The following is a 14473-nucleotide window of genomic DNA, read 5'->3' as shown; positions in this document are numbered from 1 at the left end:
CCAGGCAGGAGCCCTGCAGGGAGTGTTGAATAGAAGGGATGACGGTGAGCAGTCTTGTCTTCCTTTCATTTTATGTGCAAGAAGTACTTGAAATGTTTCTCCTCCAAGAAAAACCTGCAAAGCAGAAGTGTGTAGACAAATTTTTACCAAATGCTCTTAAGTGTTCCTCAGGATTACGATGATGAAATAATCCCCCTCTGTTTCTGTTAAAACAATGGGCCACCTTTTTATTTGTGCACTCTCAGCTTTAAACACAACAAGCCTTTCACCTATTATGGGGAAAACATTCTGGTTCCGGGGCGCCTGGGTGGCTCAGTGGGTTAAGCCTCTGCCTTCGGCTCAAGTCATGACCCCAGGGTCCTGGGATCGAGCCCCGCATCGGGCTCTCTGCTCAGCGGGGGGCCTGCTTCCTCCTCTCTCTCTGCCTGCCTCTCTGCCTGCTTGTGATCTCTCTCTCTCTCTTTCTGTCAAATGAATAATGAATAAAATCTTAAAAAAAAAAATTCTGGTTCCTAGAAACGCCTTTTCTTGTGGTCTGTGTGGCCGAGTTCTGCCTGTAGGGGGCGCCTGAGCCGGGGCCCGAAAGACTTGCTTCCTGGTTCTGGGCAGCGGGCACAGCTGGCCCCTGGGGGGCAACAGGCTTCTCCAGCACCTGGTTCCGCACCGCACACAGCTTCTCGGGGGGTCGGGCTGCTGCAGGGCAGTGTGGCCAACAGCCCGCCAAGTCGTGTAAACGCCCTTACACCTCCCCGGGGCCGTAAAAAGAAGTAGATCAGCCTTCTGGCCGGACAGCTGTGTGTGCGCACCGCTCCCAGATCCCCTAGGGGGCGGATGTCCAGAGGTTTCCCAGGGGGCACCTTTCTGTACAGTCCCACCTGAGAGGCACCACGACGTCCCTGCCATTCTTGTCTCCAGGCGCCTGGAACGAGGTCAGGATTTTAACCCTGGGACAGTGGGTTCTGTCCCCTGGCGCTGTCCCTGGGCCCTGAAAGTGCCTCTCCCTTGGCTGTGGTGTCTTCCTGAGGGGGATCTACCTCAGCTCTGTGGAGAGACGTGGGTGGGTTCTGACCTCAGCACGGGGGAGGCATTTTCTGGGCAGCTTGTCTCAGCCATGGTGGAGAAGAGGCAGTCCTTGGTGGTGTCTTGAGTTCTGTGAGGGACTCTGCTTACGTAATTCTGTCAGCACTGGCGAGGGGACATGTCTTTGGGTGATCCCCTCAGTCCTACGTGAGGGACGGGGGAGTGGTTCCTGGCTCTCGGTTCAAGCTCTGTGAGGGGGATGTTTCCTGGGCTGCACCAGCTCAGCCCTCGGATTCCTGTCCCTGAGGGCTTCTACCTCAGCCTGCGAGACACTCGCCTTGGGGTGCAGCTCAGCCCGAGGGGGCATTTTCCCGGGGTGCTCTGTCTCAGCCATGGTGGGCCTGGGCTTCCGTGGTGCCCTGCTGGTCCCTGGTGGGACTCGTAGTCCTGGGGAGACTTTCGTGGGGGCTCTGTCCCCTCCTATGGGGGTGCCGTTCCTCCGATGGTTTGAGACGATGGGGAAGCTGTCCCCGGGGGGCTCCGTCTGAGCCGGGCGTGGCCGGGAGAGAACTTCACCTTGGGTGCTCGCTCCGCACTGGGGGTTTGGGCTCTTTCTTGGCGCTCCCGCTGCCGTCTGGGGAGCCCAGGCTCTTCCTCGGAAGGTCCATCTCTGCCCAGAAGCGGGCTTCTCCTTGAGTGCCCCCTCCCAGCCCTGGGTGGAGGGTTCCTTGGGCACTTGGTCCCCCTTACGGAGGTGGGCGGCTCTTCCTCGGCTGCCCTGTCTCAGCCGTTGCCGGGGTGGGGGGCATTCTGGGGGCTCTGCTCAGGGGGTGCACTCTCCCTCGTGTGGTCTGTCTCACTCAGCCTTTGGGGTGAATTCTTACTCGGGGGCTCTCGGGCACTTTGGGTGGTTTGCTCTTGCTTGGGTGCTCTGTCTCCGCCCGGGGTGGGGTAGTTTCCCTGGGTTTCTGGATCTCAGTCTCGCAGGGGTTCTGTCTAACCTTCTATGGGTGACCGTGGTCATCAAAGTGGGAATCTGGGGCGGACAACATATGAGAGTTGGTTGCCTTCTATACTCAGAAACACTTGCTACAGGGCATCTTTAATCTCAGTGCCCTGGTGGGTGTGCAGGGGCCTCTCATTATCTCTTCTACATGTGCATTTTGTACTGGTTAATGTGCCTTACTGGCCATTTCTGTATGTCTTTTGAAGAGTCATTCCAGGACGTGCATCCACATCTTACTGAGATATCTGTAGTTTTTTTTTATTATTATTATTATTTCTTTTCAGCTTAACACTATTCATTGTTTTTGCAGCACACCCAGTGCTCCATGCAATCGGTGCCCTCCCTAATACCCACCACCTGGTTCCCCCAACCTCCCACCCCGCCCCTTCAAAACCCTCAGGTTGTTTTTCAGAGACCATAGTCTCTCATGGTTCACCTCCCCTTCCAATTTCCCTCAACTCCCTTCTCCTCTCCATCTCCCCATGTCCTCCATGTTATTTGTTATGCTCCACAAATAAGTGAAACCATATGATAATTGACTCCCTCTGCTTGAATTATGAGATATCTGTAGTTTTAAAATTGATTTGCTGTTCAACATATGTTTATATTTATACATATACTTAAAAATATAATTTTCTGTGTCTTCTGCTGATCTGTTTTGTTTTGTCACTCTCTTTTTTGAGAGGGAGAGAGAAGGCATGCACACAAAAAGCAGGGAGTGACAGAGGGAGAGAGAGAATCATAAGCAGGTTGCCCACCCAGCACAGAGCCCAGGTTGGAGCCCAGGTTGGGGCTCAATCTCACCACCTTGAGATCATAACCTTATCCAAAGTCAAGTGTCAGATGCTTAACCAGCTGAGCCACACAGGTGCCCTAAGTCGTTGCCTTCTTAGTATATTTTTGATGCACCGAAATTCTCAGTTTAATTAAGTCTAATTAGTCAACCTATTCATCATGGTCAGTGATTTCATTCTTTTTAAAAGCTTTACCTTTTAAAACCATGAACGTAATATCCTACGTGTCCTTCTATCTCTCCTATTCATGGGAGATCAATGTTATATGGACAGGAAGGGGATCAGAGCAGAATTGCTGTTCTCCGCAGGGAGCAGGTGGACTTACTGAATGGACCACAAAGGCTTGAAGGCCCCAGTGTCAGCAATCTAGCACCCGCTAGATTTCCCGAGTTATGTCTAGACTCCCTGTCCTGTCGCACTGGTGTATCCGCCCACCCTTGCTCCAACCCCACAGCGTTGTCATGGCTCCTACGTCTGCTGTCTGGCCGTGTGCATCTTCCAACCTGGTGCTTTTGCCTAAATAGGGTCTCAGCTATTCTAGGCCCTTCGATATCCATATACTCTGTAGTATCAGCTCATGAGTTATCCCCAATATTAACAGGGAGATTTTAAAGTTTTAATAAAAAATTACTTACATTTAAGCATGATGCAATAATTATTCTGGGCAGAATTGGCAACAATGACTTAATAATGCGTCTTCCCATCCACACGGTATGTATGTATCCACACGGCCCATTTACTGAGGCCTTTGATTTCTGTCCATCAGGTTTATGTTTCATGGGTAGTGCTTAGGCACACCTGTGGTTAGCTTTATTCTATAGGTTTTGATTTTTAAAAAAATTTTTTTTATTTGTGAGTAATCTCTTCACCCAACATGGGGCTTGAACAGACAACCCCAAGATCAACCGTCCCACCATCCACTGACTGAGCCAACCAGGTGCCCCTAGATGTGCTTGACACTGTTCTAATGGTATTTTGAATATCTTTTTCTAATCGGATTGTTATTTCACAGAAATACACAGGTTTTTGATTCTTGCTCTTGCATCCAGTAACTTGGCTACTGTACACTTATTAATTCTCTGTATTTTACATCCTTTTGGATATTCTACATATAGAACATGTCCACTGTGAACAATGACAGCCTCAGTCCTTCTTCTCCAAAATGTATACTTATTATTGTTTACTGACAGTTTTCAGTTCCTCCAGTATGTTCTTGAAAACACAGCGGACACCATGTCTTATTTCAAACTCAAGAAGAAAGAGTTGGGCATGTCACCATTAAATACAGCTCTTGTGTGCATTTTGCAGGGGGTGGGGGAGAGGGGGAAGATAAGCTTTCTTAGGTTAAAGAAGTTGCCTTTCATCCAAAGTTGCTGAGGATTTTTACTGTGAATAAGTATCCAGCATCAACCCACTTATTACAATGGCGCTGTGCGTTTTGCCTGGTTTTTGCTGTTTATGTAGCACATTTCACGGATAAATTTTCCAGGGTGAAACCAGTCTTCCTTCCAGCAATAGACCCAACTACCCCATGACCTTTAGGGTTTGTTTGTTTGTTTGTTTGTCTTTTAATGTCCTCTTTAATTTTACTTGCTAACGAGTTGTTTAGGAGTTGTGGGTCTATATTCAGGAGAGCAATCTGGGTCTTTTGCTTTCCTTTTCTTCCAGGGTTTTTGGTAGATGTTAGCAACACATTTATCTTGGCGTCACAAAATGAGTAGGGAACTCGCACCCTTTCTTCTCTTCTCCGAAAGCGTTTGCGTAAGACTGGTATTATATCCCCCCTGAATGTTTGAGGGACTCCCCAGGAAAGCCTTTAGAATGGAAAGGCTCCTCATTTGGTACTAAACGTTGGACCACATACAGGGGTGTTCAGATTTTCCGTTTCTTCTTGGTGACTTTTGGAATGTTTCCTTGCTCTAGGACAGTGTCTATGTCGTCTCAGTTCCCAAATTTACTATAAAGTCACTCTGGGTGTTCCCGCTGTCTTTCACAGAGCTCCCTTCTGGATACAGGGCTCGGACTCCTGCTTGGTGGACAGTATTGTTATTCTGTGGCTAAGTTGTCCTTGGTAATCATGCCAAGGAGCCATCTTGGTCTGTTCAGGCTGCCATAGCACCATGGCAGTAACTGGGAAGGTGACTGGGACAGAAATGTGTAGTCCAGAGCTGGGGAGGCTGGGGCACCAGGACCAGGCTGCCGGCACCAGGGAGATGTAGGGATGTCCGTGGCCTAGTTCAGAGTCAGGCGCCCTCATTCTGCCCCGTGGGAGGGCTCGGGGTCTCTGCAGCCTCCTTTCTGAAGTACTAATCCAGCTCAGGAGTGGGCCACTGTCTGCACCTCAGCACCCGCCAAAGGACCCGGATGCCTCCTGATATCAGCTTCCCTGGGGGTTTGGATTTCAACACAGGCTGTTGGGGAGACACAAGTGTCAAAACACAGCATAGCTCTCACTATAGTCTTTTTGCCTCTTCCTCCAGGGACAGACCTCATTCATTTGCAGCAATGTTTCTTTTCTAACAGAATGTGAAGTTGTAAGCTCCCCCTCCCCATTTCACGTGTCCCACAGAATCAGTCATGTGATGTTTTCTTAGAGTTCAATAGTGAGTATTGATTTAGAAGTATGTTACAAACTTTTGGAGTACCTTTTGTTGTGTTGGCAAGAAGTACTTCTTTAATTTCATTTTGTTTAGATATCATAGTCTACGTGAAATTAAGGATTGGGGTTTTGGTGTCACCATTGCCAATGTTTGCCTGCATGAGAAGAAATTATATTCTTTTTTAAAAAAATTTATTTATTTTCAGAAAAACAGTATTCATTATTTTTTCACCACACCCAGTGCTCCGTGCAATCCGTGCCCTCTATAATACCCACCACCTGGTACCCCAACCTCCCACACCCCCGCCACTTCAAACCCCTCAGATTGTTTTTCAGAGTCCATAGTCTCTCATGATTCACCTCTCCTTCCAATTTACCCCAACTCCCTTCTCCCCTCTACCACCCCTTGCCCGCCATGATATTTGTTATGCTCCACAAATAAGTGAAACCATATGATAATTGACTCTCTCTGCTTGACTTATTTCACTCAGCATAATCTCTTCCATTCCCGTCCATGTTGCTACAAAAGTTGGGTATTCGTCCTTTCTGATGGAGGCGTAATACTCCATAGTGTATATGGACCACATCTTCCTTATCCATTCGTCCGTTGAAGGGCATCTTGGTTCTTTCCATAGTTTGGCGACCGTGGCCATTGCTGCTATAAACATTGGGGTACAGATGGCCCTTCTTTTCACGACATCTGTATCTTTGGGGTAAATACCCAGGAGTGCAATGGCAGGGTCATAGGGAAGTTCTATTTTTAATTTCTTGAGGAATCTCCACACTGTTCTCCAAAGAGGCTGCACCAACTTGCATTCCCATCAACAGTGTAAGAGGGTGCCCCTTTCTTCACATCCTCTCCAACACATGTTGTTTCCTGTTTTGTTCATTTTGGCCATTGTAACTGGTATAAGGTGATATCTCAATGTGGTTCTAATTTGAATCTCCCTGAGGGCTAATGATGATGAACATTTTTTCATGTGTCTGATAGCCATTTGTATGTCTTTTTTTTAAAAGATTTTATTTATTTACTTGACAGAGAGAGATCACAAGTAGACAGAGAGGCAGGCAGAGAGAGAGAGAGGGAAGCAGGCTCCCCGCTGAGCAGAGAGCCCGATGCGGGCCTCGATCCCAGGACCCTGAGATCATGACCTGAGCCGAAGGCAGCAGCTTAACCCACTGAGCCACCCAGGCACCCCGCCATTTGTATGTCTTGATGGGAGAAGTGTCTGTTCACAGCTTCTGCCCATTTTTTGATATGTTTGCCTGTTTCGTGTGTGTTGAGTTTGAGGAGTTCATTATAGATCCTGGATATCAACCTATTGTCTGTACTGTCATTTGCAAATATCTTCTCCCATTCCATGGGTTTCCTCTTTGTTTTGTTGACTGTTTCCTGTGCTGTGCAGAAGCTTTTGATTTCAATCAGGTGGGATTCATCCCTGGGCTACAAGGATGGTTCAACATTCGCAAATCAATCAATGTGATACAGCAAATTAATATGAGAAGAGTGAAGAACCACATGGTCCTTTCAATTGATGCAGAAAAAGCATTTGACAAAATCCAGCATCCGTTCCTGATTAAAACGCTTCAAAGTATAGGGATAGAGGGAACATTCCTGAACCTCATCAAATCTATCTATGAAAGACCCACAGCAAATATCATCCTCAATGGGAAAAAGCTTGCAGCCTTCCCGTTGAGATCAGGAACAAGACAAGGATACCCACTCTCACCACTCTTGTTCAACATAGGATTAGAAGTCCTAGCAACGGCAATCAGACAACAAAGAGAAATAAAAGGTATCCAGATTGGTAATGAAGAAGTCAAACTCTCTCTCTTCGCAGATGACATGATTCTTTATATGGAAAACCCAAAAGACTCCGCCCCCAAACTACTAGAACTCATACAGCAATTCAGCAACGTGGCAGGATACAAAGTCAATGTGCAGAAATCAGTGGCTTTCTTATACCCTAACAAGGAAAATACAGAAAGGGAAATTAGAGAATCGATTCCATTTACTATAGCACCAAGAACCATAAGATACCTGGGAATAAACCTAACCAAAGAGGTAAAGGATCTGTACTCGAGGAACTACAGAACACTCATGAAGGAAATTGAAGAAGACCCAAAAAGATGGAAGACCATTCCATGCTCTTGGATCAGAAGAATAAACATTGTTAAAATGTCTATAATGCCTAGAGCAATGTATACTTTTAATGCCGTTCCAATCAAAATTCCACCGGTATTCTTCAAAGAGCTGGAGCAAATAATCCTAAAAAGTTGTATGGAATCAGAAGAGACCCTGAATCGCTAAGGAAATGTTGAAAAACAAAAATAAAGCTGGGGGCATCACGTTACCTGATTTCAAGCTTTATTACAAAGCTGTGATCACCAAGACAGCATGGTACTGGCATAAAAACAGACGCATAGACCAGTGGAACAGAGTAGAGAGCCCAGATATGGGTCCTCAACTCTATGGTCAATTAATCTTTGACAAAACAGGAAAAAATATACAGTGGAAAAAAGATAGTCTCTTCAATAAATGGTGCTGGGAAAACTGGACAGCTATATGTAGAAGAATGAAACTCGACCATTCTCTTACACCGTACACAAAGATAAACTCAAAATGGATAAAAGACCTCAACGTGAGACAGGAATCCATCAGAATCCTAGAGGAGAACATAGGCAGTAATCTCTTCGATATCAGCCACGGCAACTTCTTTCAAGATATGTCTCCAAAGGCAAAGGAAACAAAAGCGAAAATAAACTTTGGGGACTTCATCAAAGAAATTATATTCTGATTAATGAATACAGGATCCTATGTGAGGCCATGGTCAACCCTATCAGGGGTGGTGTCTTTCAATCTAGGCATTTGCTGTCTGGGGCCTGAGCCGAGGAAATTGTCACATTCTGATTGATGCCCCCCCTGCCCCACCCCCCCCCCCCCCGTAGAGCAAAATGATCGTTGGAGGCAGACATGTGCACAGAAGGATTCCATCACAGCAAACCTTAGGACTTCCTGTGGGAATGCGACAGAAGGATGTAACCTCATTCTTCTGCTACACAGGACTTGAGTAGCAGGTAGCTGAGGAGCCCTGGCTTCCACTTTGCAATCATGAGGAGGAGCCAGAACTCGGATGACGTGGCTTCAAAATGCAGAAGAGAAACCTGGGGAAGGGACCAGGCCCTTGGTCATATTATTGATACAGGATTCAGCTCATTTGATGGTAACCTCCACTTAGCTGTTGGCTTCTTGTATCATTTTAGCCAAAACAGGAGAGGTTTATGGCCCTGTGATTGAAAGCACCTTATGCAAAACAGTGTTCATGGTGGCAAGCAAAGGAGCAAAACACAAGACACATTTGGGAATGGAAGAAATTGTACCAGCTGGCAACAACCACTTTTCACATTCAGTATGCCCAAAGCCTGGCTTCTCCTCATAAAACGGCAATGTTCTTGTTAGATTTGGATCTCAGTGTGAAAAACGTCCCATTTGCCAATGCTCCCCCAGGGTGCACAGGCTCCACTTTTCACAATTCAGAGCCTGCAGAGCAGCTGTGAGAAGGAGAAGGGCTCATTCTGCCCTTCTGTAGATGGGTACCATGGAGGATGCCAGGAGGGAAGCCTGAGAAACTAAAGGAGGGGCGGCTCCTGGGCTGGACCGGACTCAGCTTTGAGGACGAATCAGCTTCCTGTGCTGCTCAATCCTCACGTGCTCACATTAGTCCAGGCCCCGCCCATCAACATTTCTGGTTCCAGTGCAAAGAAAATGTTGCATGTAAAGGGAAATGCAATGAAACTTTTGTAGTTAAAATGTTACTGAGGAAGTTGGCAGGGGGCGATAGTTCTCAGAAAAAATGGATTCACACCCAGCAAGGTCAGAAGACACAGACAGATAAAGAAGCACTGTGGGATGTGGGAAGTAGCCTCAAGCCGAACGCACTGCTTTTCCACTGGTGGCTCCTGCTTCGTGGTTCCTTGGGAATGTGGGGAACACAGCTGTTGGGGGCTCAGGCCACGGATTTCAGTGTCCCTCGGTCCTCCTTCTGACCCCTCTTAACGTGACCTGCCCCTCCCTCATCTCGTCGCTTTCGTGAGATGATCCTCTGCCGAGTAAAGGCATTTTGATGAAGGATGGTACTGCAGGCTGGGGGCTAGTGAGGCGGGAGAAGGCACCTGCGCCTGGCCAGCCACCCTTCATGGGAATCTTTGAGCTGGCTGATTGCTCCTGAGCCCCACACCTACCCTTCCTTACCTTGTATCCAGTTTTTGCCAGAATTCTGCCTTGGTTGGGGGAGTTTCTGAGAGCACGTGGCCTCCTGTTGACCCCAAGTTGGCCGCGGGCTATCGGAAGGCCCTCATCCCTTCCCCTGTCCTTGAACGTACGTTCCTCTCCGTCGTGGGAGCTGTCACACAGTTCCAGCTTCAGAGGGAGTGTTGTTGGGCCCATCTGGACAGTGCCTGGGATGAAGCCCACGCAGGCGACTATATAAACTTGAAGGGCCCTGCCTGGCAGTGCGCAGATCTCCTCGTGGGGCCGCCCAGGACCAGCCTGGTATGTATGTTCCTTGCTTCTTAGACCCGCCAGGACCCAGGAGGAGTGGCCTGCCTCCTTCGTGGTCTGTCCTTGTCTTCCCTGTCAGGGGCCAGTGGCTGATTTCGCCCAGATGCTCAGCAGCGAGCTCTCAGGGGCCAGAGGCCAGGTGAGCAGAGACATGGGTCTGGACCTTTCTACAGGGAGGCCACTCCTAGACAGCAGAGGAAGCAATCCAACTGTGCGTGTAGGCAGAGAGCCCCCAAAGGAGCCACGTGCGTGCTGAAGAAATGCCTGGCTGATGGCTCAGGACACATTGTGGAGGAGGGAAGGTGCAAGATTGTGAGAGCCGGTCTGGACGGGTGGAATGCTGGCATGGTTTCTCACGTTTTTCTTTAAACTCCAGTTAGGTAACACAGAGATGCTATTAGTGTCAGGTGTAGAACTGAGTGATTCCACACGTGTCTGTACAACAGCCGGTGCTCATCACACAAGGGCCCTCCCTCATCCCGGTCACACACATGTCCCCAAGCCCACCTCCCCTCCAGGACCCTGAGTTTGTTCTCTGCGCTTAGGAGTCTGTTTTCTGGTTTGCCCTTCTTTCCCTCGCCCCGTGGTCATCTGTTTGTTTCTTAAATTCTGCATGTGAGCAAACTCGTTTGCTGTTTGCCTTTCTCTCACAGACTTACTGTGCTTAGCATTCTGCTCTCTAGCTGCACCCACGTCGTTGTGCATGGCAAGATTTCATTGTTTTTGACAGCAGAGTAATATTCTGCTGTAGACGTACACCATGTCTTCTTTTTCCATTCATCAGTCAGTCACCAGTCTGGCTCTTCCCAGAGTTCAGCTGCTGTCGGCGATGCTGCTGTAAACATCGGGGTGCAGGTACCCCTTCAAATCAGTATTTTTGTTGTCTTTGGGTAAATACCTGGTACTGCAAATGTTGGGTCATCACATAGTTCTATGGATACGTCCTGAGAGACCTCCGTCCTCTTTCAGAGTGGTTGTTTTTTTGTCATTAATGGAACATGTTTCTTAATGCTCCTCAGGAAGTGATGAGTGATAAAGCAGAGGAGTCCGCTGTTGGGCCCAAAAGCCAAGTGAAACGTTCTGGAAAATCCATCACTCCGCCTCCATTTAAGAAAAGGCTGAGCATGCCGCTGCTGTCAGTGAGAGAGGAAGGAGAGGGATCATCCCAGCCTGGGGCCTCAGCCGTGTCCTCGGAAGATGGTGAGGATGCCCTGCCCGTCCTCCCCTCCTCTCCCTGACCTGGCCCAGGGCAGCCCCTCCTCTGGCTCCTCCATGCCTCGGGGTCAGTTCTGATCAAGGTCACTGGCTTTGGGTGAGGCTGCCATTAATTTCCCAGCCACACTGGACCAGGTGATCACTCTGTCCTTCATGGAGACATTCCTGGCTCCCCAGACTCTGCATTCTACAGATGTTCTTCTCCTTTCTGATCTCCTTTCTCTCCTCTTAACACTGTCGCAGTTCCTGAGTCCCACCGTTATACTGTCCCTCATTCCACACTGCCTCATCACTCAGCAAGGTGTTCCAGTGCTTCTGAGCTCGCGTCCTGCTTCCCCGCCTGAACGTGTGTAGCCCATTTGTTGCCGTGTACCCAGGGTGACCGTGTCCACCCAGAAATCAGATCATCACATGCATATCCTGAAACCCATCATTAATTCCCCAAGCGCTCGGAACAGAGTCTGAGCTCCTGATGCTGGTCTCCAGACCTTGCACCTCCTGACCCTGCCATCCTCTCCTGCCATCTCATGTCCTCTCCGTGTCATCCTTGCTCTCTTTGCGTCTGACCCTTATTCTGTGGCCCAGGCTTGTCCCCTTGCACAGGCAGTGCATGGCCTTCATGGCAGCCAGGCCGCCTCCGCTGTGTGTGCACGGGCCGGCTCTGTCTCCTGCTCCTGGCTCTGCCCAGGGCTCACCTCTTCAGACCGCCCTGCCCGACCACGCATCATGGAGGCCTCCTCTCCCACTCTGGCTCACATCCCTGCTGACTTCTTCCTAACACAAAATCAAACCATGTTATTCCTTGCCCATTGTACATGTACTCTCTGATGTCCACAGTGGTTGTAACTTCTAAAAGGAAAGGGTTCTTCTGTCTGGCTCACTGCTGATCCCCACTCCTGGCTTGATGCTTGGCACAGAGGAGCATGAGTGAATGAAGTAGATGTGTCAGACTTGGAGTAAAAAAAAAAAAAAAATTATCTCCTGAGACCAAAAAAAAAAAAAAAAAAAAAAGCCAGATGAGGAAGATCATTTACTGACTGGGATCTCTAGTGATTTAGTGCCAGTATCAGGCATCGTGACATCAAGTGACATCAAGTGACACGTTCAGCTCTTCTCCTTGTAGAGTGCATCAAGGGAACATTGAATCCTGAGTCCCAGGGAACATTGAATCAACATTGTTGATTAGTTGTATTGTCCAAGTCTGTTTCTGTGTGTATGCGTAGTGACAAGAATAGAAGAGGCTTCTCTGTTGTATTATTTTTCATGAGGTCAAATTTTCAGTACTGATACATCTAGCTGGTGTATTGTCCTGCTGCGAAAAGAAATATTAGAGACTGTGAAGCACATGGATGTGTGTATGGGGTTGCTGAAATGCCCATCATTGCAGCTCCTCATTCAGTGAGGTTTCCAGGGGCACCTGCCATTCACAGTATGCACGGGGCGGGGAGGGGAAGTGGTCGATCCCCACCTGATGGCTTCTGGTCAAAATCTGATCTCCAGAGCTTGTGAGCGTGGCAGGAGACGGTATTCCACACAATTGGATTCTTTGTGTCCTGACTTAGCCAGGGTCAACAAGGGGTGGGCCGATTCACAGACCTGGTAGTGATGCCCTGGTGGGAGGAATCTTTCCCAGCTGTCTCTCTGCAGATGAGCCCAAGGGCACAGCAACGTCTGTGTGGGAAGATGTGCCAGATCAACTGCCAATACCAGTGAAAATCAATATGGAAATAAAACTGCAATTGAAGAAGGAAATCCGATATTTTGAAGGAAGTAAGTCGAGTGACAATTTCTGTCCATGAAACCACAGGAAGTCTTTCCCATTCTCTGATCCAGACTAGATTCCACTGACCTCATCCTTTGCCAGAACTGGGTTTTCCCAATTAGAATGGTTCGTCTTTATTTTGACTGAAATGTCCCAGTAAACCTTTTTCTCTTGTTCTTTTGTATTTCTTAATTGGTTATTGTGTACTAGATTCCGTTGGTGGATATATTCGGATGTCTGAAAGTAAGGATGGAACGCACAGGTACTCTGTAACATTCTAGCCCTTGAATGATCACCGAGTCTCCAAGACTGAGTTCTGTCTCCTCTTTGTACTTTAGAAATACTGAAGGGTTTTTTTTTTTTTCTCTAAATATCTTCAGAATATGAAAAAATCCTCAAATTGCTTGAGGGAGTGCAAGGACCTCCGGAAGTGCACAAAAAATTTGCTGTATATGCCATGAAGGAAGCGGCAAAGTGAGTGTAGGAGGACGTGTCCAGAATGTTTCACGGCGGGGCCAGTGGGCTGCTGGGTGAGGGGTGGGTTTGGGCCCTGCCTGACTTTTCTCAAACCCTGATCCTCACTCAGAGTCCATGTTGTCTCCACTTATTTTGATTGATATTATCTGAGTTTCACTCATTCTTGCAAGCTCAAGGAACCTTCTGTTCACACCCGAGTTTGAGGTGGGCCTTGACCTTGAACTGGCACTCTGTATTTACTGGATTGTTGTCCCATACCATGCAGATGTGTTTTCTGTTCTCCTGTAAACTGAGCTTCTCTCTGTATTTTGCACAGTGCGTCCTACAACATGGGTTGTTTGGGTATCATTCGGTTAACGGCTTGTCTCTTTATTTTCAGATTTAAAAGAGAAGGCTTAATAAGTCACCTTGAGAAGGTACTAGAGAAAATAGAACGCGACCAGTTTCTCAACAAAGGTGATAGCTCCCCAAGCTTTTAATCCCGTATGGCAATCATCAATGAGAAAGCAGAGCCAATTGGCTGTCCTGGAATGCGACCAGATATTGTTGATGGCTCCTAGCATGATGAGCTAAGAAATCGTCTTCTTGGGGCTAAGGAAAAGCGTTGCAACTTTCATGTTATAAGTTTCTGTTAGTAAAAGTTGGCCTTTTGCCCTAAGCGTTTTGTCTCAATGCATTGTTTGTTTGTTTGTTTTCCTTCTGTTTAGTCATGAGGGTACACTACATCCTAGGTTCTCTGCAGGTCACAAGTATGTATTTGGTATTTATTGTCATCTTCTATACCAGCCATTTCTTTTTTTCTTTTTTTTCAGAGAGGGAGGGCCATGAGGAACAGAAGGAGAGGAAAAATTATATTTTTAAGCAGGTTCCACATGTAACACACATCCTAAGGTAGAGCTTGATCTCACAAACCTAAGATAATGACCTGAGCCTAAATCAAGAGTCAGTTGCTTAACTGACTGAACCACCTGGTTACCCTGGTTTTTTTTTTTAATTTTATTTAAGTAATGTGTACCCCTAGTGTGGGGCTGGATCTCAT

General features: G+C 47.7%; 1 protein-coding gene across 2 annotated transcripts; it reads left to right on the top strand.

The window, feature by feature from the left end:
- Window positions 1-797: 797 nt before the first annotated feature.
- LOC309855517 (cancer/testis antigen family 45 member A10-like) lies at window positions 798-14080 on the top strand. 2 transcript variants are annotated; one of them, XM_082715876.1, is made up of 5 exons: window positions 798-929; window positions 11000-11180; window positions 12843-12965; window positions 13338-13431; window positions 13814-14080. In XM_082715876.1, the coding sequence occupies exons 2-5, from the start codon at window positions 11006-11008 to the stop codon at window positions 13911-13913; spliced, it is 492 nt and encodes a 163-aa protein (XP_082572002.1). In that variant the 5' UTR covers window positions 798-929; window positions 11000-11005; the 3' UTR covers window positions 13914-14080. The 2 variants fall into 2 exon arrangements, with proteins under 2 accessions (XP_082572002.1, XP_082572001.1); XM_082715875.1 differs by lacking the exon at window positions 798-929 and adding an exon at window positions 9989-10119.
- The last annotated feature ends 393 nt before the right edge of the window (window positions 14081-14473 follow it).

The sequence above is a fragment of the Mustela nivalis genome (assembly GCF_964662115.1).
Source record: "Mustela nivalis genome assembly, chromosome: X".
In the NCBI taxonomy this organism is placed as follows: domain Eukaryota; kingdom Metazoa; phylum Chordata; class Mammalia; order Carnivora; family Mustelidae; genus Mustela; species Mustela nivalis.
This window is presented reverse-complemented; position numbering and strand designations above follow the sequence as displayed.

What these genes read in the sequence shown, in the direction of transcription:
- LOC309855517 (XM_082715875.1), top strand. Translation starts at nt 10,084, where the DNA reads ATGCTCAGCAGCGAGCTCTCAGGGGCCAGAGGCCAG. An exon ending in TCTCAGGGGCCAGAGGCCAG is followed by an intron (nt 10,120 to 10,999) that starts GTGAGCAGAGAC and finishes AATGCTCCTCAG; the next exon opens with GAAGTGATGAGTGATAAAGC. An exon ending in AGCCGTGTCCTCGGAAGATG is followed by an intron (nt 11,181 to 12,842) that starts GTGAGGATGCCC and finishes GTCTCTCTGCAG; the next exon opens with ATGAGCCCAAGGGCACAGCA.